The sequence below is a fragment of the Rattus rattus genome, chromosome 1 (genome assembly GCF_011064425.1).
Source record: "Rattus rattus isolate New Zealand chromosome 1, Rrattus_CSIRO_v1, whole genome shotgun sequence".
NCBI lineage: Eukaryota > Metazoa > Chordata > Mammalia > Rodentia > Muridae > Rattus > Rattus rattus.
The window spans coordinates 204,494,778-204,521,946 of record NC_046154.1 but is presented as its reverse complement, the minus strand read 5'-3'; the positions used below and the strand labels follow the sequence as shown (position 1 = coordinate 204,521,946).

The 27,169-nt window shown below is 45.0% G+C and overlaps 1 protein-coding gene across 1 annotated transcript in view; it reads right to left on the bottom strand.

Annotated features, from left to right (window-relative positions):
* Positions 1 to 241: 241 nt before the first annotated feature.
* Positions 242 to 27,169, bottom strand: part of Lrig3 (leucine rich repeats and immunoglobulin like domains 3) — a 50,801-nt gene continuing 23,873 nt past the window's right edge. Inside the window, exons 4-19 of the mRNA XM_032913386.1 lie at positions 20,399 to 20,530; positions 19,365 to 19,508; positions 18,184 to 18,327; positions 17,722 to 17,865; positions 17,192 to 17,335; positions 16,268 to 16,348; positions 15,096 to 15,167; positions 13,021 to 13,092; positions 12,395 to 12,558; positions 8,379 to 8,699; positions 6,862 to 7,143; positions 5,412 to 5,864; positions 4,537 to 4,695; positions 2,364 to 2,507; positions 2,000 to 2,266; positions 242 to 799 (exon numbers count right to left, since the gene is read on the bottom strand). Of these exons, the coding sequence (XP_032769277.1) occupies positions 558 to 799; positions 2,000 to 2,266; positions 2,364 to 2,507; positions 4,537 to 4,695; positions 5,412 to 5,864; positions 6,862 to 7,143; positions 8,379 to 8,699; positions 12,395 to 12,558; positions 13,021 to 13,092; positions 15,096 to 15,167; positions 16,268 to 16,348; positions 17,192 to 17,335; positions 17,722 to 17,865; positions 18,184 to 18,327; positions 19,365 to 19,508; positions 20,399 to 20,530 (2,965 nt within the window). The 3' untranslated portion in view covers positions 242 to 557. The remainder of the gene's footprint in view (positions 800 to 1,999; positions 2,267 to 2,363; positions 2,508 to 4,536; positions 4,696 to 5,411; positions 5,865 to 6,861; positions 7,144 to 8,378; positions 8,700 to 12,394; positions 12,559 to 13,020; positions 13,093 to 15,095; positions 15,168 to 16,267; positions 16,349 to 17,191; positions 17,336 to 17,721; positions 17,866 to 18,183; positions 18,328 to 19,364; positions 19,509 to 20,398; positions 20,531 to 27,169) is intronic.

Genomic DNA, 27,169 nt, shown 5'->3' with positions numbered 1-27,169 from the left:
ATGGGCTGTTTCAGCTGTCCTTTAATATGCTAAATGTAACTTTAATTCATTTGCGATGTGATCATTTGAATGAGTTAGGTCTAAAATTCATTGGAAACTATTATTGTATAAAATGGGGTATGGCACCAAATGGCACATTTTAGTCACGTGACGTGCAGAATAGAAGAAAGGGAGCAAAGGGAGCAAGTGACCGCTACTCAGAAAAGAGTAGGATGAGATTGAAAAGGCTTCAGTACTCATACTCAATAAAAAGGAATCTGGCTTTATAAAAATACATAAAATAGTCATGGATTCATACCATTAATTTACATAAGATATTTTCATATAAAACAAAGTTATAAAATACTTTTAAGGATGCATTTTTTTTATATGAAAGTTATTCCCGGTATAAAATTTTTATAATGTTTTTGTAATTTTGGTTCATCTATATAAATAAAGCATCTTTTTTTCTTCTTTTTAAACTTTGTAAGTCTGTTTAAAAACATAGGATTCTGTGTCTTTTAAATAGAAGCCCAGCTGAGGTAGTATGTGGAAACTTTTCCTTGGTCCCCTCCAGTCTATGTGTCCGAATCACAAGGCTGTCGGTCTGGAGTCCTGTAAGTGTGCAATATCTGTTGATAAGTACACCTGTGATTTTCTTCCCGAAAATCTGTCCTTTCTTTTTCATCTTCTGACTCAGAGTCCAGCTCTGGTGGGGAAAGTGATTTCCCGTGACAGGGCCTTGGCTGACAGTCTGGTGGTTGTGCGAAGCTCGACAAGGCATCCAGTTGCGGTCTCCTCAGAGGTTTTCCGAAGGTTCCTGAAAGAAAAGAGACCCCATGAGCACATGGGTCCTTCTGCTAGCAGAGAAATGAACCCTGAGAGGGACAAGCATGTTCCCTTTAACACAATAAGCTTCCCTATAAGTCCCCATGCAGTGAAGTCCTCCCAGTGAAGGGATTATTTACAGAATACAGCACAGCTCAGCTGCACACCCATGTTTTTAAAACTATCAAATAAATGCTTCCATTTTCATCTTTCTCATGATCCCTAGGAACGTCAATCACTCAACAATGAAGTTCCTGAAGTCTGTCGACAGAAAAATGCCCCTGAACAGCCCTTGCTTGAGGAATTGTGAGCCCATGATTCTCCATGAAGGAGGACCTCATAGTAAGAAGCAGTACTGCCTGAATCCAATTGGCGCTCTCTCAAGACTCTGGCCCCGCCCTTTCAACTACAGCAAAACATCATCCAGTTAACTCAAATTCCTTCCCTAGATCTACAAAACATACTTCATTTTCTTCCCCTTCAGGGAGGTACATAAATAATCATACTGGGACAAAGGGTAAACACTCAAGTAGAATGGTCTGGAATTCTCCTTTAAAAACAAACCAAGAACACGAGAACACACCACGGCAGGTTGAGGCTTGTTTTTCCCTGATGGCTTCACTCCATAAAAAGAGCATCAGCTCTCTGTTCTTCCCCACAACGGTTGCCACACATGAGACCAAAAAATTCACACCCTACCCACGGTGCTGGCTGCTGTCTGGATGTGCTGGCTTGCACAACAGGCACCGCAGACCTTCTCTCTCGGCTGAAGGTCGTCCTGCTTGTCCGAAGCTAAGCTAGGTAGGATGTTGCTTTCCCCGGCCTGCACTGTGAGTTCAGTCAGAAGCCACGAGACATATGAAACCACAACCATGCAGAGTATACGGCTCCACCCCTCAGGCTGCCGGGACCCAAAACCACTTTTTCCACAGGGCTGACAAGCTCAGCTCCTAAGTCATTCTCCAAAGTCTTGTCTCCTCCATGCCACACACAGTATGATCCAGAAAGCTCCCAGGCTCAGGTACAGATGAAATACATAACCACACACAATTCCCACCCCAGGGCACTTCAGAGACTCGGAGGATTTATAGCTCACGGGATCTCACAGTGGCATCGGGAGGAATGAAGCCATTGACCAACGCTCTGAGTTTGAGTCAGAGAAGTGAGTTAATTCCCAGCTCGATAAACGTACCCATGAAAGAGTTACTTGAGGTAGCCAATCCTGGTTCCGGACTTGTACTAAAATCCACGGATGACTTGTTTAGACGCAGAGTCTGAACCGCAGGTCCCTCGTTCTGGAACGCGGAGTTCATGAGCTTTCTAGAATGTGGCCACGGGATGCTCTTGAGGCTCCGTTCACAGGGTTCCTCTGAGGGATGAGCACATGAGAAGCAGTCCTTCTTCGTGTAGCTCGACTCACAGTGGTCCATTAAAGCGATCCTCGGGTCAGAACTGCAACCTTTTCAAGTTGGGATCCACAACAAAAAAAGAGACGGAGTTAGCATGCCGAGAAGCCTTTCCGAGAAACAGCTGTGTTCAAGCAAGGTAAACCATACCTGGAAGATACACTTCAAATGGATCTGGGCCGTACAGATTCCCCTTCAGATACACAGGGCCTGAGGAGCTCACAAATGGGCAGAGAAATGGATCAGGGGCCGCTTCCACATCCGCTTCACTGCTGTCGTCAAAATGGCAGGTCCCTTTAAAACACAAGCCTCTGTCACTGAACCAGCGGTTGTCAACAGTCTCTCTGAGTCTGCACTTCCTGTACTTAGAGAGGCAAACTGTGCTGGAATGTGGTAAGAAGGAGAAAGTGGACACACACGAACACAGGAATTCTTCAAACTTCCTGAGGCCTGTGCATCTGGGCTCACAACAGCCTACTGATGCTACCCTTGGTTCAGAACTGTAAGTCCTTTGAGTTAGGATCCACCGGTTCAAGGCATCCAGACAGAGGCCCGATTCCCTATTGAGTTAGGTGTGTCAACCTTGCGGCTAGCCCCATTCCAGTTTTAAGGGAAATGGGTCTGTGTCTACAGCCAGGGTTCAAATCCTCAGGACTATTGCTTTCCTGTAAAATGTCACAACTGACTAGAACCAGGGACTGACATTTGGTTAGTCAGCTCTTAGTGCCCTACATCAAAGAGCCAAAAACAAAACAAAACCATCTCAGGGTAGTTCACTCAAACAACAGAATGAAACAACAGTCGGTAAGGAGTGGGAGGACTAGAAGGGGGACCACAGACAGGAGCTTACTGGAGTTGCCATGGCAACAAAGGATGGACGCTCTGTGGTCTCAGAGAGAAGCACACTGTAGCTCAGCAATGTTTGGAGGCCCTGGAGCTGCTCTGAGCCATTTCTATAGCACCGCCTGTCCCTTAAATGGTTTTATTCACGTGTTCTCAATTAGCCTCACTACCTGACTGGGGTTGGATCTCTGCTCTTTGCCAATCTTCACACTCTTCATGCTTGGACCTTGTCTATGTATCTGCTCTTACTGTCTTGCCAAGCACGTCTGCATAGTTGGTCTCCCTGTCTGCCTGCCTGTCTGTCTGTCTGTCTGTCGTCCCACCCCCAGCTGCCCTGTGAGCATCTGTCTCACCAGTGACTAACTAAAGCTGAGGGGAATCACACTTCCTTTCCAATCATACAGTCCAACATAGAGCAAATAGAAAGACTCAGTACAGGCCTGTGCTACACAGAAGGTGCTGAGAAAAGCCAGCAGCACTTTGTCAAAGCAGAGTCGGTGACATGTGCCAAGCATGTGTATGTTCCTTTAAGCCACCTCTCTGGGCAGTGTTGCAACCCCCTGTGCATGGAGGGAGTAATGCATGGGTGGAGACGCGACTACACCACGCTTCCTCCGCTGTTAGGCTCAGGTACATAAGGCACCTACAGTGGGGTGACATCTGCTTGCTGCTGTAGTCTTTAAGTGGCCTCGGACACCATGCAGGAGATGCCAACTGAGGACATTCAGTACCAACGAACATCACGATGGAAAGGAAATAGGACAGTCCTCTGAGAAACTAAATTTGACCGATTTGTCTACCTTCTTTAACCATAAAAAAAAAAAAGGTGCTTTTCAAGAATTTAAGAAAGGATAATGTGAGTGTGTGTGTGTGTGTGTGTGTGTGTGTCTGTGTAAACATAAAAGAGCAGATCCCCCCCCCCGGAACTGAAATTAGAGGCAGTTCTGAGCCACTGGGAAGCGAACCAAAGTCCTCCGGAGCAGCAGTAAGTGCTCTTAACAGCTGAGCCATCTCTCCAGGCCACAGGCATTGGAATTTTGTGGGGATTGCCACGAATCTGTAGATTGCTCCTGATGGTATAGCCATTTGCCTCAATATTGATTTTTCCAGTCCCCGAGCATGGGAGGTCTGTCCATTTTCTACTACTTCCTTCAGTTTCTTTGTCCTGCTTCTTACTTGTGTTAGTCTTTCGCTTTCTTGTTTAGATTTACTCTCTGAGCAGCTATAAAAGGGCCCTAGTCCTACTCAGAGCAGGTTGTCCTCTTTCTCTGAAAATTCACTTGCTGTGTGTCCGTCCACAGCATCCAGTCTTTAATAAAACTTTTATGTCCACTCTCAGAGAGCATGGGGATGGGGGTGGGGGGATTGTAGCTTTGCTTGTAACCTCAGGCCAGGCCATCATCACTGTTAACAATTCCTTCTGCAGATTACTATGTCACCCAGGACCCTTTCTGTGATCGCAGACATCTCAGACACTCACCAGCACTGTCGTGTTGTGGCAAGAAAAATCCACCTCCCGAAGAAGTGACGAACTGGTGGTGGCTTCCGTTCTCCGAGGAGATGTACCCATCCTGCCTGTCAGCTAATGTCCCCTGAGATGATAAATAACTAGGGATATCGGCGGGCAAGTTGGTCTCATCTGTAAACCGAACAATAGTATTTCATCAGCAGTTGTGCCTGCCATGGCTGGCGAGGGCAGTACAATACAGGCCATTCTGGTCTCTATAACATCAATGGGTCAGGGAAGATTTATTCCGGAAAACCCAGGAATGGCCCGTGACGGCTTTTCAGCTCTACTATCCTAGTTAATTTTTACTTCATTACCCAGCAGATACAGCCCTGCCCAAATTTCAACACGACATGTTAAGTAGGAAACGACTCAAAACCACAAACCCAGGGCCTTGACCACTCTGTTTCATCAATAGCAGTCTATCCTCATAACATACAAAATGCCGCGTGCACACGTGCACACATGTGCACACAGATCATGGGGCAGGGCTGCTGGAGAATGAGCTGACTCACAGGTGACTCCTGCCTCCCTAAGCCCATCCTGGAGAAGGGCTATTTCACTCTGCTTGGATTTTCTGTCTCGGACACCAGGATATTCTGATGAGGATTTAATAAAAAGGATTCACCTTTGTGCAATTCAGTCTTTCGGACTGGTTTCATTTTTTTAGCTGACCACATCCCTGCAGCTTGCAGTGAATGAGTCCACCTCCTGAGAGGGACTCAGACTGGGAGACGCGTTCTAGAAGAGAACGTCTATGAAACCACACACACACACACACACACACACACACACACACACACGCACACACACGACTTACGTTCTGAGTCATGCCCGTGTTTACACACCTGTGTTGGTAATGCTGCAGTCTTCGTTCCTCCGCCTTGTGTGGTATATAATGACCACCCATACGAGGGACGTGCCCACCACACAGCAAACCACGGCTATGATGACCACGCCCACGGTGGCCCACCCGTCACCGTCCAGCGACGGGGCAGTCATGTGAGGGGAGTCGCAGGTCGGAGTAGGGATCACACTGAGGCGAACATTGCCTCTCTCAGTACCGAGGGTATTGGACATCTCGCACGTGTATTTCCCCGCGTCACTGACGTCCGAGTCCACGATGATCAGCAGCTGATTGCCTGCTGCGAAAAAGTGCCTCTCGGTCACCACCAAAGGGCTGTCATCTTTTGTCCAGTTCAGCCGAGGGGGCGGGCTCCCTCCAGCAATGCACTGCAGGACTGCTGTTTCTCCCTTGGTGACAGTTCTGTCTAACAGGGGTCGCAAAAACGACGGTGTCTCTGAAAGCACAAGGTTTTAATTTCCTAAATAAGAGCGGGTTCCACGTAAGACCTAGCAGGTGAACTTACTTACATCGGATGCTCCTACAGCTCGCCGGACAAGTGTATTAAACAGACACCAAACAAAGCGACCTTGGGTCACATCACTACTCGCACCAGGTCAAATCGACTAATTTTTATCACGACCTCCCTCAGAGGTGCCAAGGTTAGCAAATTTTTTAAATCTAGAAAATGTATAAAAAAATAACTTGTCTCGGATGCTTTTAGAGATTTCCCTTTATTACTTTGTGTACTATGTGCATGTGGGTCTGTGTTTGGGAATGTGGAGGCCAGAGGTGACAGGCTCCGTGGAGCTGGAGTCAGAGGCCACTGTAAACCGTCCAGTGTGGGTGCTGGAACCAAGTGGTCCGCAACAGCACGCACTCTTACCTACAGAGCCATCTCTCCAGCCCCACACTTAATTCTTTTAAAACTAAGTTTCTCGTGCCAGACACCAAGGTCTGTATGAAAATCTTGGAACTGCTTCTATTATCTGGCATAATGTATCTTGGTGGCTTATTACAACCCAAGATACATCAATCATGAACATCTTCCCAATCTGACAAACAGGTGAGAAGAAGGACCTGAAATTCTCCAGAGACCTGGGAGAAGGAACAGGAGAACAGGTCTTCCCAATCTACCTATAGGTGCTTCCTTACACAGTCTTTACAACACCGAGGTGACCGATGGTTGGGAATAATCCCTGTGCACAAGGACAACCCTAGAGATTGTACTTGGAGTCAAGGGGGCAGATTCATCTCCCTGGCCACAGACATGAATGTGTCCTATGTCCCTGGGTTCAGAGCTACCCAGAGGCTGTTTAGTTTTCTGAAGGCAGAGCTCTCTGACTCTTCACCCCTACCGCCAGCAGCTTCTAGCATTTGGTGTGTGTGGGGTGGTGTCTCTGAGTGAGTTGGGGCATTCAAGATGACCTTGGAGTCTTAAGAAACTGCCTCACCTAGCACGGTCAGGGTTGCGTTTGCAGAGACGCTCCCCGCACTGTTTTGAGCCGTGCAGCTGTATACCCCGATGTCCTCAATCTTCACGTCCACGATGAAGAACACGTCATCCTCAGGCATCACGTGCATGCGTCTCTCCCGGGCAGCTGGGAAGTCTATACCTCCATCCTTCTGCCAGGCTATCTGCGGGGCCGGGTGTCCCACGGCAGCACACTCCAGGCGGGCCATGGCCCCAGCACGGATGGTGAGGTCCATGGGGGTCTTGGTAAAGGAAGGCAACACTGAAATCACAAAAACCAATGTATGTGTGAGGTAGGCAGTGCAGGTGCGACATCACTCCTCTTCCCAGGGGCTCACAGAGATAGCTGGCTCCCGTAAGGAAGGGTTCTTTCTACCTCAAAGACAGAGCTGTGGAAATGAAATGGCTCAGGGGTTACACAGGCGCAGGTGAAATGGGAGTCAGGATTACACAGGGTCCCAGGATCCCCTCATGAAGAGCCTCCTGGCATTCTCTGGCCACATTTGAGTTTTCTCAGGTATTTGTGAGATCTTGGGCAGATCAATGCCCTGTACTGTGACCATCTATTTCTTCCTGTCCTGCAGGACCTAAGTTTTGTGACTTTAATCCCGTTTTACACTCTAAATTCTCCTACATGCCAGGCCTTGGAAAGTGCCTGCTGAATGAATTCAATAATGAATCATCACCTAAATCTTCTACCAGGCAGACATTAACAGTTAAAATGATAAAGTGCAGAGCATCAAAAATACAATCTTTGAATTGTAGGACTGTATGCCTGCGGTACAAACGGTGCTACAGGACTACTGTCTATTAACAGTGGCTGCTATAAGTGCCTTCCTGAGCACTACCCAAATGACAAGGCACTCCACCAAGCCCCTGACACACGAATTATCTAATCTATGAATCATGACCTTTCTGTGAAGTGACACTTGGCATCTATATTTTATTTTTACGTGCACTTGTGTCTTGCCTGCACGTCTGTCCGTGTGAGGGAGTTACAGGCAGTTGTCGGCTGCTCTGTGGGTGGTGGGAATTGAGCACGGCTTCTTTAGAAGAGCAGCCAGTGCTCTTAACCTCTGAGCCATCCCTCCAGCCCCATCTCTTAAGATGAGAGATACAAGAAGGAGGGTAAGTCAGTTGCTAAGAGTCACATAACCATATACCAGGAGTGGCAGGATTCACACCCAGAGCTCAGTTAAAGTTCATATGCTTTAAAGATATATTCTGTGGCCCTTTACATGACAGTGTCCCAGAGAGTGGTGTCTGGTTCATTTTAATCCTGGTCCAACCTGCTACATTTAATGAGATATAAATAATCACCAACAGTGATTTTGTGATCAAGAGGCGGGGAAGGAGCTGGGTGGGAAACCATGAGAAAGGAAAGGGGGAGGGGTTGGGGAGGGAGAGTTGGGGAGGGCGGGGAGGGGTGGGGCAGAGGACAGGGAGCAGATAGACACTATTGCTGTCTGTAAACAGTGGCGGAGAGCGATCACTCACTGTTGATGGTGAGCCTGGCTTTGACGGAGTACGATGAACCGAAGTGGTTGGAGATGACGCACTGGTACTTCCCTTCGCTGGCGAATTCCACGTTGCGGAGCCTCAGGATGGTGGTGTACTCCATCAGCTCGCCTCCCTGGGCCCGGAGGTGCGCATAGTTCTCCATTTCAGCGTCCTGAAGCGCTTCGTTGTCTTTCTTCCAAGCGAACGTCATAGGGGAGTCGCTGCTGCTAGCGGCCGAGCAGGTGAAACTCACGTCGGAGCCCTTTATGGCTGACTGTGTTTCCGGCTGGACCGTGATCTGGGGTTTGGGAAAGTCATCTGTTTAAAACGGAAAGGAGGAAACAAATGTCATGAGGGACTGAGAGTGCACCGGCGTTCAGACACCAACACCAAGAAAGAGTCTACGGCTGCTAGGGTTTATCCCATGCCTGGGTTTTACAAACACAGAAGCTGACCCAGGAAGGAGCAACCACGAGAATGTGCATATGCTAACTGTCCAATGGCGACAAAATTTCCATCGTTATTTCCCTGAGAGAAGTGTTACCTTAAAATGATCGTAAAGGTTTATGCCACGTGTCTGGTGTTCTGCGTAAGCCCAGGAGGAGCAGATAAGAAGTCATGAGGGATACCCTAGCCCCTATTTAAATGAGTGAGGTAGTGGGTATCCCTGCCTGACAGCAATTACAGGGCTATTTCAGGAGCCTGTGGAGGGGATTTGCAATACTTCCAACACAAAGAAGTGGTTTAGTTTGATGATGGAGCCACCAGGTAGCCTGATCTCACCAGGTAGTACTGAACTGTCACAGTGTATCCCATGCACACATATAATTACGATATTAACTACCATTAAACATAAGAATAAATATATATACATTATACAGACATTCATGTGTGTGTGTGTATATATATATATATGTATATATATATATTCTTAAGTTTGGTTATGTATGTTATAGTACACATTATATATAATATATACATTCATATATCTTATATATAGATACACACATATATACATATATGTGGTATACATAGCATACATTTATGTTATATATACACATTATATACATATATATTATATATAATGTGTATGTATATACAATGCACGCACACATATATATTTGTTTTGTTTTTGGTTTTGTTTTGCTTTTCTTTAAGAAAAAGTGGGGTCTCACTATGTGGCTTTGGCTGTCCTGGAACTCGTTTAGCAGAGCAGGCTGACCTCAAATCCACAGAAATCCGCCTGCTATGCCTCTAGAGTGCTGGGATTAAAGGTGTTTGCCACCACCACCCAATAAGAGTATTTTTTTTTTTTAGGGAATACAGAAAAGCAGCTTAAACACCTTCAGGCTCACGATGATCTTTGAACGTTATTCTCAACAACTACAACCCTTGCCTAGGCTTGCCATCAAAAACATAAAGTAAAACAAACGCAAGCAAATAATCCTAACCCTACCATATCATCAAGACCGGTTGTGCCTACAGAGGGCCTGGGTTTGGTTGCCAGCACCTTCTAATGGTAACTCCAGCTCCTGGGGTCCTATTTCCTCTTCTGGCCCTATAGGCACTTGCATAGACATGGTGCACAGACAGACAGACAGGCACGCACATGCATAAACAAATTAAGAAAAGACAGCAATGAACAAAAAGCAAGCAAACAAGCGAAAAAGCCAAAATAAATAGAAGCAAATGGAAAAGCACGTGCAGGCTGGTGCTCTGCTAGGGCCTGAAGCGGGCCAGTCCATCAATCACCCTGCGGCACAGCATGTCAGGGATACATTGTAATTAAAACGGGGCAACTCTCATTCTACAGTTATTTTTAGCTCCCGGTTACTTTTCGGAAGAGTTACCTTTTTTGAACTTCAGTTTCTCAGAGATGGTCTACACAAACCCTGAAGGAAACTACCAGATCTCCCAACACAGACTTTTGGAGAACGGGTAATCAGAAAACACAAGCTTTCAGGGCCACGAGCTGAAGCAGGGTGCTGCTCTGACCACGGCTTGGCTGCCGGCTTCCTACCCTACGCCTGTGGGTTGTTAAATAGGATGGTTTCTCTGTGGATTTCCATCCCATACGTCAGTGTTCTGATTCACAACGGAGAAGAAAAGGAAAAGACAAAGGCTACAGGTGATGCCGATGGGTTTGTCTCACAGCACACAGAGTTCATATATCCAGGCCAAGGAACTGTGACACTGTGAGCTTAAAGTATAAAGAAGGAGTAACGTAGGCCCTTACGGATGATTGCCCAAAGCTTACTTGCATCCAAAACCCACATCAGAGGTTTTATTTCCAAAGAACTGCTGACACCATGAAATTCTGCAACCTAAAAATATATATTAATATATTATATGATGTATACAATATATTAATATATAATATGTGTTATATATAATATGCAATACATGATTATATACACATAACATTATACACACATTATTATATGTATATATAGGCAAAGCAGTGCTTAGTCACGTTTAAATGTCAGTATAAAATATGGGTCTGTAGTATCTTCTCACACGTGCTTCAATACAAGCAAATTTAAATTTTGTATTCTATACACACACTTATTTTTGTAAAGTTTTCCCTGTAAGTGAGGAGCAGTCTAGTGTATGTGACAGAAAGCTGAATCAGAGATGAAAACTGAATTTTATTTATTTATTTTTAACCCTGGTCTGCTCCTATCTTGCTACAGGAGCTCTGGGAGTTTTCAGATACTGAGATTCGTGATTGCCAAGGCAATGGATCTTTAAGTTATTTACAATAAATTCAAACCTGCCATTCCTCCTAATGCTTCACCCATGTCTCGGCAGCCCTAATTCCTTAGTTCCTTTTTTTCCCTATATAGCCTCTCAAAAAAACAAAACAAACAAAAAAACAAAACCAAACAAACAAAACACACGAACAAAACCAAGGGATAAAGAGCAGAAAGAAAACTGCCCCCAAAATACCACAAGACTGGGCCCATCGATATTTCTACCTTGGGTGTGGGAGGAGCTCATTGCTGCCCCTACCCGTCCTTGAGAGCTTTAGGCAGTTAATGGTTACTGAGGGGGGGAGAGTCACAAAGCTACACTGCATTGTCCTTTCACAAGTAAATAATTCACCCATCCCTGCTCGTGCAGACAACACTGATTAAACACAGTGGGCTGCCAAAAAGACACTTGGAGCTGGATCCTGGAAGAAGGGGGTTCGGGGTGGGGGAAGGGCTGAGAAAGAACAATTAGGGGTGTGTGTGTGTGTGTGTGTGTATGAATTTTTGTCTTTGTGAAAATAAATTTTAAAAGATAGCATACTGATTTTTCAAGGGGGGGGGCAAATAGCAATTAAGTTTTCAAGGTCCCTGGACTGGTAGCTCAGAGTTATGACCCCACCTACTTAGAAGGCTGGACTGTAGAGTTAGTTCTCACTGAGACCCCCACATTAAAAAGTTAAAAGCAAAAAACAAAAAACAAAAAAAAAAAAACAAAAACCGGTGAGGGGTGGGGAGCTGGTGGTGCGGCTCAGTGGTAGAGCACACACAAGACCCCAGGTATGATTGCCACTAACACAGAGACAAATGCAGCTCCCAGGTCTAGGGACCAGCTTTGAAAGCTACTACTAGGAACTGCAGTTTTCCATCTCTAAAACCAAGAGAGCAAGCCTCAATGTAGTATCCCAACAGACAAAGGTGTATATGCCATTTCCAGAAGCAATACCAAAACCCAGTAAAGCTCTCCACAGCCTGGGTGCAGGAAGGTGGGGGAAGTGAAGTATGGCAAGTCCGGCCTACTCAGCTCTTTCAAGCTCCAATTTCCTTCCTGCCAGCAAACCACGCTGATGCTAAAACAAATACGAAAACTCTACCGACATCTGTAAAACTTTAACGAGCAGCAGACTATAGATCCACTTCATCTACCTCAGCAGAAAAGGAAAAGCTTATTAAGAGAACACAGATCTCTTCAAAACAATTATTTGGACAAATGAGTGGGGAAAGAAAAGAATTAATAAAAATCAATGATGATGCTTTACTCACCACACACAAAGCCATCTGGGCTGACAGTAAAAATACTTCTCCCTTTCAGCGGCTGAGGGTGGGCGCAACTGGCGTTCACGAAGCTCTGAAAGTTGTTCTCTGCCACCCACTGTGGGAGCCATTTTAGCTGGCAATCACACAAAAGGCTTGATGTATTTAGATGCCTGAGGAGAGGAATTACGTTCAGTTTGTTTGGTATGAAATGCAGATTTCTAAAACGTAAATCAAACGTACGTAAATATGAGCCAAGTGGGGGATCTGGAAACCAAAGGCGTGATGCTATAAATATGCTATAGTCTACCGTAAATACAAGAAATGGAGCTAGCAGGGCCCTTGGTCTTTGCTGTTCTTACTGTCCTATTGAGGAATAAGTACCAATACATCAGAAATTCCTGGCTAATGGAAAAGGAGAACTATATTTAGGAACCATACTATATATGGTCTTACAAATTTAAGCTGCAAATTCAAAACAGAAAAAGAAATTCCAGTCGCAACCAACGGAACAAATGGCCCTCTCCCCTTGTTTCCCGGTATAACCATTAATAATGTTAAGAATGTGCTAGACACTTTTCGTAGAGGTCATATCACATGACTTTCCTCCTTGGGGCGGAAAAGGGAAAACTTACAGTTGCTGAAGTTTCTTCATTTGGGAAAACGCATTGCTTTGCAGAGACATGATGGCATTGCCACTGAGGTCACTGGAAAACAGCAAATCGAACCCGTCAGTGAACTTACGGCCAGGGTGTGTCCTTAAGGTCTGGGCCACACCCTACTACCCACCCCCATTCACCAACCAAATACTTCCCGTTGAAATGTGTGAATGGGACAAGCGCAGAGCAGCTTCTCACAGAGTTCTGACCAAGGCACCCAGCGACTGGTTCTGTCACAGGGTAGACGTTATTTTTGTCACCCTCCCAGGGCGACCACTCCTCAGGGCTCAGGCTGATCTGCCTGCTGTATCACTATATTTCTCATTATTCGAATTTGCCACTAATTAAGAGCACAACCTAGGAGACATGGTTGGTAGCGCCCTTTCTGTGAGTCGTGCTGTGTCGTGTGATTTAGAATACATCATTGCAGGTATTCCTAAAGCAACTCAGTTCAAGATGGCTTGACGGCGTAGCTTGGCACGAAAGGGGAAGGAGGTTGCTGAGCCCAGTATTTTCGAGTCCAGCCTAATTCTGTCCCACAGAGCTCACCACTGCTAAGGCAGCCATGTTCAGAGGGATGTACTTATTAGAGCAAATAATGTTTCATCTATGTCGATATCTATAAAATGAGAGGATGTTTTGTGTTGGCTTTATTTTTAACTGGGACTTTATAGCAGTTTGAATTAAACTACCAGCCACAATGGTTGCTTAACCATTAAAACCACCACCACCACCACCACCACCATCATCACGGTTCACAGAATACAAAGGGGATCTTGAATGAGACGCATAGAAATAGAAAAGGAAGACTAAAAGTGCCAGACTTGGATAGGGAACGAGTCTGGGAGACTCGGGGAAGGCTAAAAGAAAATTGAATCAGAGGTTAATACTCTGCTGATCCACTAATTCCACTTTCCCAGAAATGGAACGGGCCAGCTGACAAAACCCTTTGGCTAGTTTTCCTTTGAAAACAATCTGTTTCAATAACAGCAATCCTGGCTTGACTCTGTGGTGCTCAGTTCTGCAGACTCATTCTGCAGTTCCCACTGCTGCCCTGTCGTAGGTGGGGCTGGCAATCCATGTCTCCCTCCAAACGACCGGTACAGTGTCGGGAGAAGCCCGTAAGGTTGCCAACAGACAGATTACACCCGAATAGATTGTCCGGGTGAGGTACAACCCAAATGTTCACTTACATGATAACATGTGCCAAGCTAACACATAGGAAAACTTTTGGCTACAAGCATTCCTCAATAAAGCAAGGACACCCCAACCTACACTGTGACCCGACTATCCAAATAGGAAACTAATAGTTAGTTGGGTCAGCTGTCGTAATATTAAGTATCTTCTTTAAGTAGCTGAGAACCCTCCGCCTGGAAATCTATTTCAAAAATGTGGGTCAAAGGTGCCTGAGAGCGGCATGAGTTTGGGATGACGACCGGAGGGTTCGAGGGCTAAAGGGATATAGGATATAGGGGGAAAGGGGGATAAAGAGATCTAGGATCTCTGTGAAGCCAGAAAAAGGCTAACCCTGTGTTTCCCTGGCAGTCCGCAACTGATGAGTAGAGACCAGGAAACAGTAACAGAGAAAGCTAGGCTGTCCGTTTTACAGCAAGCAATTACAACTACAGAGGTTCTCAAGATACTGCCATCGACCTTCCACTCTCAAGGATAACTTCTTGAACTTTAAAATTCAAGTCATCTTAACTTAGAAACAATCAGAATCCATGAATCTTCGGGGATTCTAGATAACTTTTTAAAATGATAGCAACAGCTACTGAACAGTATTCTTGTTAAGTACTGGGTGGGTATGTATGTATATATATATATGTGTGTGTGTGTGTGTGTGTGTGTGTATGTATATATTCATTCTCCAGACTATATCCTAAGAAAGCACACAGGTAAACTACTGACGGCAGACAGAAAGCAAGATGATAAATGACAGGCAGATGTGTAAATGGCTTTCCCAGCATGGGGAGAATATTGGCACAACTGTTTTATAAACAGAAACCCTCTTGGACCACCCTTAGGGGAACTAAATTCCAGCTACTCACAGGTGTTCCAACGTGTCCAAACCAGCGAAGGCCTTTTTGGTAATAGATCGAATCCGGTTTCCCTGGAGAATTCTGGAGGGGTAGGAGGTGGAAGGAGATATAATCGCATTGTAGTTAATTGTAAAAAGCCATTTTAGGAGCAGAACTGTTATTAAAAAGGACTATTCTCATTTTCGAGCAATAGTGTTGTCTTAAATTAAACAATGTAACTTGCAATGTTGCTCTAAGCATCTTGTTCAGTAACATTCTCTAACAGGGGTTTCCAAGCACTCAACAGACAGCTCCCTGTAGGAGCTTGGACAGGAAATGCCCCAGTGAGCTCATGTATTTGGACATGTGGTCCCCAGCTGGACGTACTGCTATAGGAAGCTCTGGATACAAAGCCTTGCTGGAGTTAGCATGGGTTGGGCTTCGAGAGTTTACAGCCTGGCACTTCCAGTTCCTGTGTGTGCGGCAGAGATGTGGTCTCTCAACTTCCTGCTACCGACAGCCGCCATGGCGTTCCTACCACTGTGGACAGCTAGCTGTCTAGAGCCATAGGCCAAAATAAACTCTCAAGTTGCTTTTGGTGAGCTCTGATCACAGCAATAGAAGAGTCACAGTACACTCAGCAGACGCGGGTGCTACATAAGTTTCCCTGGGGATCACACAGCCCACCCCACCCAGTGCAGTTTGCTCCCCACTTCTCCGTAAATGCCCTTCTTCATCAACCGAAACCAGAACAATCTACAGGATCATCTCATTGCCAAACACAAGCTGTTTGCATCCCTCCTGGACCCTGATGCAGCGTAGGACTGATGGACAGTGTACTCATTTGAGAATTCACAACTATAGCATAGTGTGAAGCCCTTCAAAATGCTGGCATAAAGACAGTCGCTTCTACAGAGTGATCATTTCTGATGTGTAACAGTCAACACAATTTGCACGTGCTTATCTGGATATCAAAATGAGTAGTCAAACAAATTCCAGGATTGAATTTTCTTCCTTTCATCAAAGGAAGAGAGACAAGGTAACTAATATTCACAGGTCATGAACAATACCACTCGCTTGGAGGAAGGACCAAGGGCACAAACACATGTCATACCTACTCCTAACTCTATAACGTCAGCGGATGGATCTGACTTCAATTAAGACAATAATTTTAAGTCATAGAGGAGGCAAATTATACTCACAGTTGCCTCAGTTTGTCCAGCCCAGAGAATGCTCCATTCATGTCTTCGATGGTCCATGAAATTTCATTGTTCCTCAGATCCCTACAGAAAACACAGTATTCTCTTTAGAGACACTTTTCAGAAACCTCAGATGCTACCCAGGTGGCATGCCATTTATATCAGAAGCCTCCACCTTCTTTACCCACTTCAGAAGAAGAAACTCAGTTCTCCAAGGTGCCTCTCAACCTTTTAAAAACTTCCCCAAACCGAGATAGTAACCCTGGCCCTTCTATAAAGATGGCTAAACTCTTCGGTCTCGAATAACTTGAAAAATACATTAAAATTTAAAACCAAGTTCCCATCACAAAGACAGACACGAGCCAAAGCATAGAGCATGTCTTTCCACTCTGTAATGTTTCAGATGGAACAGAACGCAGATTTGTGAGTGCAAAATCCTGAAGCCCATGGCACAGCATTAAATTAACGTTGGAGAGATTTTTCAAAAGGTCAGTTAATTCAATACGTTTTTTTCCTTAGGACAGAAGTCAGGGGGTGGGAACCAGAAGAATAAACATTCAGCTCCCTTAAAGCCGTTCTACAGTCCTCTTTGCTCTGACTTATTTTTAATCTATATTTTATAAAGAAAAAAATTAGTGGACTTAAAATTTTTTTTTTTCTTCAGCAGTTCTGGACTTCCTAGCAAGGCTGTGAAGGAGGGAGGCTGCAATCACCGGGCAGGCTGATCAGCGTCCTTTCAAAATCCCTTTAAGAAACACACATGGATGAAATGGATCTATTCTAATCAGACTGCTCTGGGAAAGATTAAGAGCCCACTTTTGAGGCTGTACACATTTCCTCAACAACAAAGGAAATCTGTTGGGAGAAAAGTGGGCACATTTAGGAACCAATTAGGCTCGTGTACCAAGAGCAAAATGTGTAACTTACAAAGTCTTTAAACTGGAAAGCCCCCGGAAGGCACAATCAGCAATGTAGCTGACTTTGTTATTCCCAATGTGGAGGGCATTTAGTAGGCTTAGGCCAAGGAAGCTGGAATCGTCTAGCCTCGATAAGTGGTTGAAAGTCAGGTCTCTGCAAAGAACAACAACAACAACAACAAAAAGCTTTTATCTTTCCATTCAACATGCTAATCTGTTTTCTAAAGACATGTAATAAATGTAACTACAATAATCACATTTTAACATTCTGCCTTCCAGTATCCAGGTAAACATTACTTCTAATCCCAGTAATTAAAATTAGATAAATAGTCCATGAAACAATGACTTCTTTTGTCAACTTGACAAAGAGCAGCCTTGGTGTCATTGTATCACAACCGAAAATACAGTATCAAGGGCACCCAGGAAAGTCGCTGTCGCCTTGGCAACTTTGTTACCAAAATTTCACAGATGAGCGGTAAGAAACTCATGCTCCAGCAGGATCCCTGCTCTTGAACCTGAGGAGAATAAAAGGCAACTTACAGCTCACTGAGTTTCTGGCAGAACTCCCAGGCATCCGGGCTGATCCTGTTGATGGCATTCTGGCTCAGATGAAGCTCCCGTAGCATCAACAAGCCATAGAGCCAGCCTTTGGTAATCTCGGTTAGGTTGTTATGGTCCAGCTGCCTGCATGTACAGTGAGAACCAAAGGTGGGATTCAGAGTCCACTATCTACTCCTCTCTTCAAAGACATGCATGGCGGGCTGCACACAACTTACGACATAGCCCTAATGTCGTTAATGTCGTAATGTGTCTAGATATTTGACTTTGCTATAGAAGGAGATCAGCAAAAGATTTATGCAATTCACCTGAAACATAACTAAATGATTATGATTGTAGGGCATGAGGATTTAATGAGGCTCTTCAAAGGAGAGCTACCTAGTGTCCACGGAGGATTCGGGGGTCATTGTATCTGAGTTGGGAACCGCGAGAACCCACACTTACAGGATTTCCATGTTGCTCAGCCCCCAAAAAGCTCCATCCATGAGCTTAGTCACTCCATTTCTTTGCATTTTCAGGGACTTCAATGCGCCAAGCCCCTGGAATGTGAGTCCATCCACGTTCTTAATCTTGTTTCTGTTCAGTTCACTGTGTTGGACATTACAATGAAGCCGTTAATTCATGTGTCAATTAAATCCTAAAGGTAATAAAATGGGTCATACACTGCAATACATCTAACCCAGTCAGCGCTAAAGCTGCAAGAATGTTTTGAATTTCCCAGGCGTTTTATTGATAAGAATTTCATTTCTTTCCCCTCCAATGTATTACAGGGAGTGAATGTCTATGTAAAACACATGATATATATATATATTTGGAATAATACAGGAAACACGTTAGATTTTCACTTCTAAACTGTGGTCCACACAGGATAGCAGTTAACAAATTAATATTCGTCCTTCGTTGATGCAGAATGAGAGTGATAACCATTCCAGGAAAGCAGGAGGGCTACCCCGGAGTGGTGTAGAAACCCTGCTCTGTGTGTATGCAAAGCTGGTTAGCATCATTTCCAATTAAAGTTCAGTTCGGTACTTTCCTGTAGGCTACAACACTCTCTATTTCTGCTGAACACTAGAACCACCTAGGGAGCTTTAAAAGTTCCCGAAGCCCGAACTGCAAACCCCAGAGGTTTAAGTATAACTGGTGTAGGGTGCAGCCTGGGCTCTGGGGTTTTGAAAAGCTCCCCAAATCTCTGTAATGTGCAGCCAAGGTTGAAAAGTGCCGTTGCGGGAGCCTTTTCACAAACCATTCTACCATTCTTAACAAGACAGTTCTTTACAGCCACTTAGGCTATCAAAGCATCCCGGAGTTGGTCTTATTATTCTCATAAACCACAGCTATTGAGAGACGCTGTGGTTTCCCCAGGTCCACAATGGCACCTTTGTGAAGGGGCAACACGGTGATCACCCTGCTCCTTCATCCACAGTCTAACACATGTCCTGTCAGGCAGCGGCTGGCATGAGGTAATTGGCAAGCCTTTTCCTCATCAGGAGATTCCACCCTTGCGACATGAAAGGGAGAGCAGTCACCTGCTTGCCTCTAAACTTCTCTTGTCCCACTGTGGGCATCAGACAGAGACCCCAGAGGTTTAGAGGAAATAAGATATCCAAGAGGCCACATTCACTTACAGGTGCTGCAGCTGAGGCAATTTAAACATTTTGGGGGGGATGGCTGAGATGCGGTTCCTGTTCAGCTTCAGCACCAGGAGAGTGCTCCCCAAATTGTCAAAATACCCCGGTTCCATGGACGTAACTCGGTTGCTATTGATATACCTGTGGAGAGTTTGAAGGTTAGCAGAGGCTTACTCGGGCTTCTTGGGCACGTTAAATTCAATCTCCCCATTGCAGAGAGTCTCCAGAGAACCTGACCATAAGTGCACCCTTACAATTGTTACTACTGAGTTCCCCGTGAACAAATGAAGGTTTACACCTATGGGCTGGGATATGCGTCCGTGGCAGAGTGCTCACCTGGAATGTGTGAAGAAGCCCTGGGTTTCATATCCAGGACCAGAAAAATAGTAACTAAAAATAGGATTCATCCATTGTAGTTTTAATACGAAATGTCCCGTGTAGGCTCATGAGTTCCAACACTTACTGTCCAGCAGGTGGCACTCTTTCGGAAGGTTGTAGAACCTTTGGGAGGTAGGGCCTAGCTGGAAGTAGACCACAGAGGGCGGGACTTGGAGTTCTATAATCTGGCCTGACTTCCTGACCACAATGTGACAGGGCTGCCTGCCACTTCTCCCAGCATGCCCTCCCTGCCAGGGTAACACTGTGCCCTTGAACTGTCAGTCAGAATCAGCCCTCCTCCCCTCAAATGGCATCTTGTTAGGAATTGGATAAAGGCAGCAGGCAAAGTAACTAATACCCATATACAGACAGCAAAGACGGACAGACCTCTGAAGGAGACAAATATTTGTTACATATATATACTGCGTTATATATACTTTGTGTGGAATTTGTTACTAATGCCCTAGTTTGGGGCATTTTTAAAGATTGTGATACAAAATTGTAAGAAAGAAGATTGAACCTATTCAACCTATTCAAGTCGATAAGAAAGTTATATTCCAATCAACAGCAGTAAAATTGGGTTCCCTGAATCATAAGCACGCCCCCGCCCCAAGTTATAACAACGTTGTCACTGTGGGGGTAATTTTACTCACAGATACTTGAGTTGTAAGGGTGGAAATGCTGTTCTAAGTTCTGAAATGTTGTTGTTGCTCAGGTCCAAAGTCTCCAGGGACTGAAATGCTTCCAGCTGCTCAGGGAGGATTTTGTCAATGGCGTTCCCTGCCCTGTAATTAAAACACAATCCCAGCAACCGGTCACCAGTACGATCCAAAGGGAGAAGAAAAGCACCAATGCCTGACCTGTTCTTCAGAAGTGTGAAAAACTAACCGTACTTCTCAAACAGCAACATGGCCCTGCATGCTCTGAGGTCATACTAGAGCATATGAAGAACGTTCTTATACCAATCTGACAGGATAGTAAGCATATATAGTTGTTGTGCTTTTAAACACAACTAATGGATCTTTTTCTTTCAGATTATTTTTCTATGTCTTCCTGTTTTATTAGATAATAAAGGAACATCTAGCACAGAGTGGGCACACCAGGCTACACTCCCTCATTCCACATTCCATATGTATGTATGTATGTATGCATGCATATATTAGTCTTGCTCCATATATATATATGTATATATATGTATATATAATTATATATTATAGTCTCATTCCCCATTATACATAATATAATACAATGAGTATTTAAAGTACATATATGTACACCCATATATTTAAAGTTAGTACTATTAGTGGGATAGAGCTCACATGTGGAGATCAGAAGGGAACTTTGGGAAGTCAAGTTTGTCACTTCCACGTCTGTGTTTCCATGGGTTCTGGGGATCCTGGTCAGCTGGGTAGGCTTGTAGGCAGGCACATCTACCTTCAGAACCATCCAGCCAACTCTATTTCTTCTTGATACCTAGTCCGATTCTTTTTTAGATTGTACTCTCACACCACAGTGCCATCAGCTCCCAATCCTTACCACTCTGTGGCTGCTTTGGTTCCTGGCTAGAAAGAGCCCCTGTTTTTACAACAAGTTACTAAGCTGCCAGAGGCTTCCATACCAGAGAAAGAGCTACTGGGTCTTCTGTGTTACAAAGAAGAGCGACCAGCCTGAACAGTCCCTAATGACAGACAGATTAGGGCACACTTGATATTACCAGTCTGAACAACAGATGTGGAACAAAGTAGACCACAAGGATAGCAGTCACTGGCCACTGGCTACATACAGTTCTTTAAATGTACACACACACACACACACACACACACACACACACACACACACACACACACATACAGAGTACATGTCACAGAGTATGAAGGCACACACTTCTAATGCCACCACCATTCAGGATGCAGTGACAGATGTTCTGGGTCATCCCAGGTATATAAGAAGACTATGTCTCTACAATCAACAACAATAAATGCATCCCTTTATTATAACATCCATATTTCAAGAATATACCTGACAGCATCAAATGAGACAGAGCCGTCCCACCATTTTTCTACTGCATTTCAAATGGGGAAATGCCCAGCCATATTCTTACAGATAGGCATACGTACTAGGGCTGCTTAGTACTATTACTATGTAGCACTGTACTAATTTCTTAGTGACCGTCTTAGAAAGCGGGGACGAACTGAACATGCGAGCCAGCCCAACTGTCACCTAAGTTCAGGTAGCAAGGACATTTTGTTCCCATTAATTAATTTATTCACTTTATATCCCTATTGCCACCCTCCTCCTCTAGGCCCCCCCTCCCATGCTCCATTCTCCCTTCCCCCTCCCCTTCTCTGCTGGCCCCGCTGGGTATGCCCTCCATCATATCTAGTCACTGCCTAGGTGAGCCATCTCCCCCTTATACCCTAAGGAAAAGCCACGCAATCTGAAGGTTTTGCACAGGGCTCTGCACCTTACAACCACCTCACTCCACTAGTTCTGCAGTCTGCAGTGACTCTTCCCCCAAGGGAATTAGAAAGTTCACTTTCTATGTGTTCTCCTTATTTGGAAAATAGCCCCCATGTATGTATGTTGCTTACTAATAACTCGGACACGTCTCCCCATCTCAGAGGTTAGGTAGACCTCTTTCATGGGCTCCCAAATTTTACACTGCACCTTACTATAACATGCACATCACTAGTCTCTTCCAACTCCTTTGAGGCAGAAATTGGTGTTCACACCACTGAGTTGGAACATGGTGAAACCAGAAATAATGGTGCACACATTAGGTGTCAGTCAATACCTGCAATGGTGCACACATTAGGGGCCAAGACCTACAATGGTGCACACATTAGGTATCAGTCAATACCTGCAATGGTGCACACATTAGGTGCCAAGACCTACAATGGTGCAAAACATTAGGTATCAGTCAAGAACTACAATGGTGCACACATTAGGTATCAGTCAATACCTGCAATGGTGCACACATTAGGTGCCAAGACCTACAATGGTGCACACATTAGGTATCAGTCAAGAACTACAATGGTGCACACATTAGGTATCAGTCAATACCTGCAATGGTGCACACATTAGGTGCCAAGACCTACAATGGTGCACACATTAGGTATCAGTCAAGAACTACAATGGTGCACACATTAGGTATCAGTCAATACCTGCAATGGTGCACACATTAGGTGCCAAGACCTACAATGGTGCACACATTAGGTATCAGTCAAGACCTACAATGATGCACACATTAGGTGTCAAGACCTGCAATGGTGCACACATTAGGTATCAAGACTTACAATAGTGCACACATTAGGTGTCAAGAGCCACCATGATGCACACATTAGGTGTCAATCAAGACTTGCAATGGTGCACACATTAGGTGTCAAGGCCTACGTTAAACACGGTTCACAGATTACACCATCCACTCATGAAGTAATTTCTCTCTTACAAATATAATAGATAATCTAAAGTTGGGAAACTAGGGCTTTCTGCATAACCAGTCCAACCACTTCTGAGCCACCTCACAGAGCAAGTCTGGGTTGGTCCCAGTTGATCCCAGGTTTCTTTTACAGAACAGAAAGCATCAGTGGTATTCTGGCAATTAATTCTCTGGACACTTTCCTCAAAAGGATCTGCCACTTCTTACCCTGACCCCCCCGCCCCCCCAAAAAACAGCGCAGAGCTCAAACTCTGCAACTCTATTTTCAAACTCCCTGATCCATCATCACCGGGAAAAGCCAGGGGCCCTTGCAATCTTGCCATCTGTGCCTGCCCTTTTCTCCTGGAGGAGAGAGGACTCTAGAGATCTGTGTGCTCTGTACCCGTTCCAGTTAGAAGAAGGTTGGCTTCCCCAGACCACAGGGGCCAGGTGCTGCTTTCTCCACAGCAGTAAGGAGGACTCCAGAGACGCAGGCTGTGAACAACACTGTAAAGCCTCTCACGCTGCAGCTAAAACCCTTGGTCTATTCCCTTTCAGAATTTTAGGGTTATTGTCTGCTTGATCTTTAAGACCCAAATCATCAGAGAATGTACACACACACACACACACACACACACACACACAGAGAGAGAGAGAGAGAGAGAGAGAGAGAGAGAGAGAGAGAGAGAGAGAGAGAGAGAGATCCCAATTAAAGGTTTGACAGACACCTTAAAAGCTGAGATAAGGTAAAGTTCAAAAGGAAGAAAGTAAGTCAGCAGTTCTACATACAAGCCACAGATTCCCAAGTTCCTTGGATTCCCATAAAGTCTTACAGACTTTGTTTAGAGTCTAGTCATCCATGACCTCTGATTCTGACCATTTCCCACATCTGGATTTGCCAGAGCACAAACTCCTTGATCTAGCTGTGAGGTACAAGTGAGACAATTAGTCAATCTCTCGGTCCCGGAGATGGAGGCAGGCAATCCGAGCCAAGCCAAGAGGCCTTAGGGTCAGGGTATAAGGGATGAACAAAACCACAATTTGGGGGGCAGAAGTTTTCTCTTAAATACAGAGCCCAATGTTTCTATCAGCAGGATGTCCTCCTCCCAGCCACCCAGCAGCTGAAACGCCCAGACCCACCCCTGTCTATCTCACATCTCCCTTCAAGTCTGCACCTGGTTTGGGCCAGGCTGTCTGGGGCTCGACTAACCTAAAGTTAAATGCTCTTTTGCAACAACGACAGCAAAACAATAGTGTAGTGTTTGGTTTTGTTATTATTAGGATATTTTTGTTCCCTAATAAATGGTGCACATTAGTTTTCCTGAAGTAAGGAGAGGGAGACCCACCAGGTGTCTATCATATTGGTCAAATAAGGCTACAGGTTAGATAACAAGCCATTCAACCTTTGGTTTATATATTCGTTTGTTTATAAGGTAATTATGAACAAGGTATTAAAACTGCCAATTACTTGAGTGACGAATAAAATTTTCCTTGCAGTAAAAGTATGGTCCAGCCAAAGCCAGCAATTTCCTGAACTGCACAGCTCCTAAATTGTAGTGTGAAAGTGTTCTGCTCTAGATGGCGTGTGCACAGTGTGCTCTTTGTCAGCCTCTCTGCCCAGCACAAAAATCCCTTACATCCCGCCAGGATAATAGGCCCTGTATCACAAACATTTAAATCTGCCCTAATGGAACTGAATGAAATCCAAATTGGAGTTTCTTATTACCTTAGACTAACTGGCGAATTACCACCTGATAGGTACCAGTTTAAAACGAAAACAAACAAATAAAAAAAAAACCCACCTCACCTTATATCATGAAAGAGCGTTTTAAAGAGAGAAACGTAACTACATTTAAAAAAAAGAAAAGAAAAAAATTCTCATATCACCTGAAACTCTCAAAATAAATGTAAGTCGGTGATTGGGTCCTAAACAACTGCTTGCAGAAGACAAAGATCCAATTCAGGCGCAACTTCAGCTTCTCTCCGAAGAGGGATACATGCCAAAATTCATCAACGCACCGAAAAGCACCACAGCCGATTCAGACTGGGGCAGAATGTGTGCCGTGCTTGACTACAAACGAACTCCTTGTCCATCACTAAACATTACGTGCACAAGGCATCTTTCCATCGCCCAAATAACAAGGCCTGGAGGGTGTTTCAGCCCTGCACAAACCCATCGGAGACTAGGACTATTTAGTCCTCCATTTGTTGATGGTACAGAGAGTTCCACGGTCAAATCACTGCTGAGGTGACTTATAATTAGTCCCTTCAAGACAAACAGCCCTTTGGGGCATGGCTGGTGGGGAGACCGAGACGGCTGCATCCTTCCAGCTTCCAAAGAGGCCACAGGACAAACAGTAGCCTCGGGTATTTCAACCTTGGCTTCCGACATCCAAAAATAATGGCTTCACTTTGTCACCAATGCCATCTACCAGGAAACTTTGCCAAAACGAAGAGGCAAATATGGCACACCAATTTTCTCTGATGATATTTACTCAAGAGTGCTGGAGAGAAGGGGTTGGGGATTTAGCTCAGTGGTAGAGCACTTGCCTAGCAAGCGCAGGGCCCTGGGTTCGGTCCCCAGCTCCGGAAAAAAAAGAAAAGAAAAAAAAAAAAAAGAGTGCTGGAGAGAGACCTCATCATGAATAAGATCATGATGCCCTTGACTTCCCTGAAGCCTCAGGTCTAGCAGGGGAACTGAGAGACAGAGGTCGGTGGTAGGGTTGGTGCTATGAGAAGGAAGGTAGGGACAGCAGCAACACGCAGGTACCAAGACACCTCAAAGACAGTGGGAAGACCATGGCGAGGTCAGCAAAATTTGCCAAGGGAGTCACTGATGAGATTTCAGGGGTGCAGAATCAGCCTGGCAAGGGGGAGGGCAGCCCAGTGTTGCTGTGAACAAAAGCAGGGCCCCAGGTCAGCTGCTCAAACAGGAGAGAATGAAGCAGAGAGTCTTTTCAAGGAATTGGAGTGTGCCTGACTGGCCAAGATACAGTGCTCACAGCTATAGACAGAAAGGTAGACATTCAGGACCGAGCTAGCTGGGAGTGAAGACTCACAGGTTAAGGCCACTTGCTCCTCTCCCAGAGGATGTGAGTTTAGATCCAAGGACTCACAACCAAGGGATCACAATCTCCTGTAACTGGGGATCCTTGGCTCCAACACCCTATCCTGAGGACATCTGCACCCATGTGACATACACACGCAGATACGCACGTACACATAAATAAAAATAACAAATCTTCAATCAAAAAGAGTAGGGTAGCTATTGTGAAGGGTGTTGTTTCCCTGACTTCTTTCTCAGCCTGTTTATCCTTTGAGTAGAGGAAGGCTATTGATCTGTTTGAGTTAATTTTATATCCAGCCACTTTGCGGAAGTTGTTTATCAGGTTTAGGTGTTCTGTGGTGGATTTTTCGGGCGTCACTTAAGTATACTCTGATATCATCTGCAAATAGTGATATTTTTACTTCTTCCTTTCCAATTTGTATCCCTTTGACCTCTTTTTTGTTGTCTAATTGCTCTGGCTAGTATGTCAAGTACTATACTGATAAAGATGAGGATGCTTGCAGCTAATCATTGAACTGAGCATGGGACCCCAATGGAGGAGTTAGGGAAAGGACTGAAGGAGCTGAAGGGGTTTGCAACCCCATAGGGAGAACAATATCAACCAACCAGACCCCACCAGAGCTCCCAGGGACTAAACCACCAACCAAAGAGTACACATGGAGCGACCCATAGCTCCAGCTGCATATGTAGCAGAGGATGGCCTTGTTTGGCATCAATAGGAGGAAAAGCCCTTGGTCCTGTGAAGGCTCATTTCCCCAGTGTAGGGGAATGACAGGGTGTTGAGGTGGGAGTGGGAGCATCTTCATAGAAGCAGGGGGTGGGGGAGGGGATAACATTTAAAATGTAAATACAAAATATATCCAATAAGAATACACACACACACACACACACACACACACACACACACCCCAAAAAGAGTAGGGTGGCTGAGATGAGCCT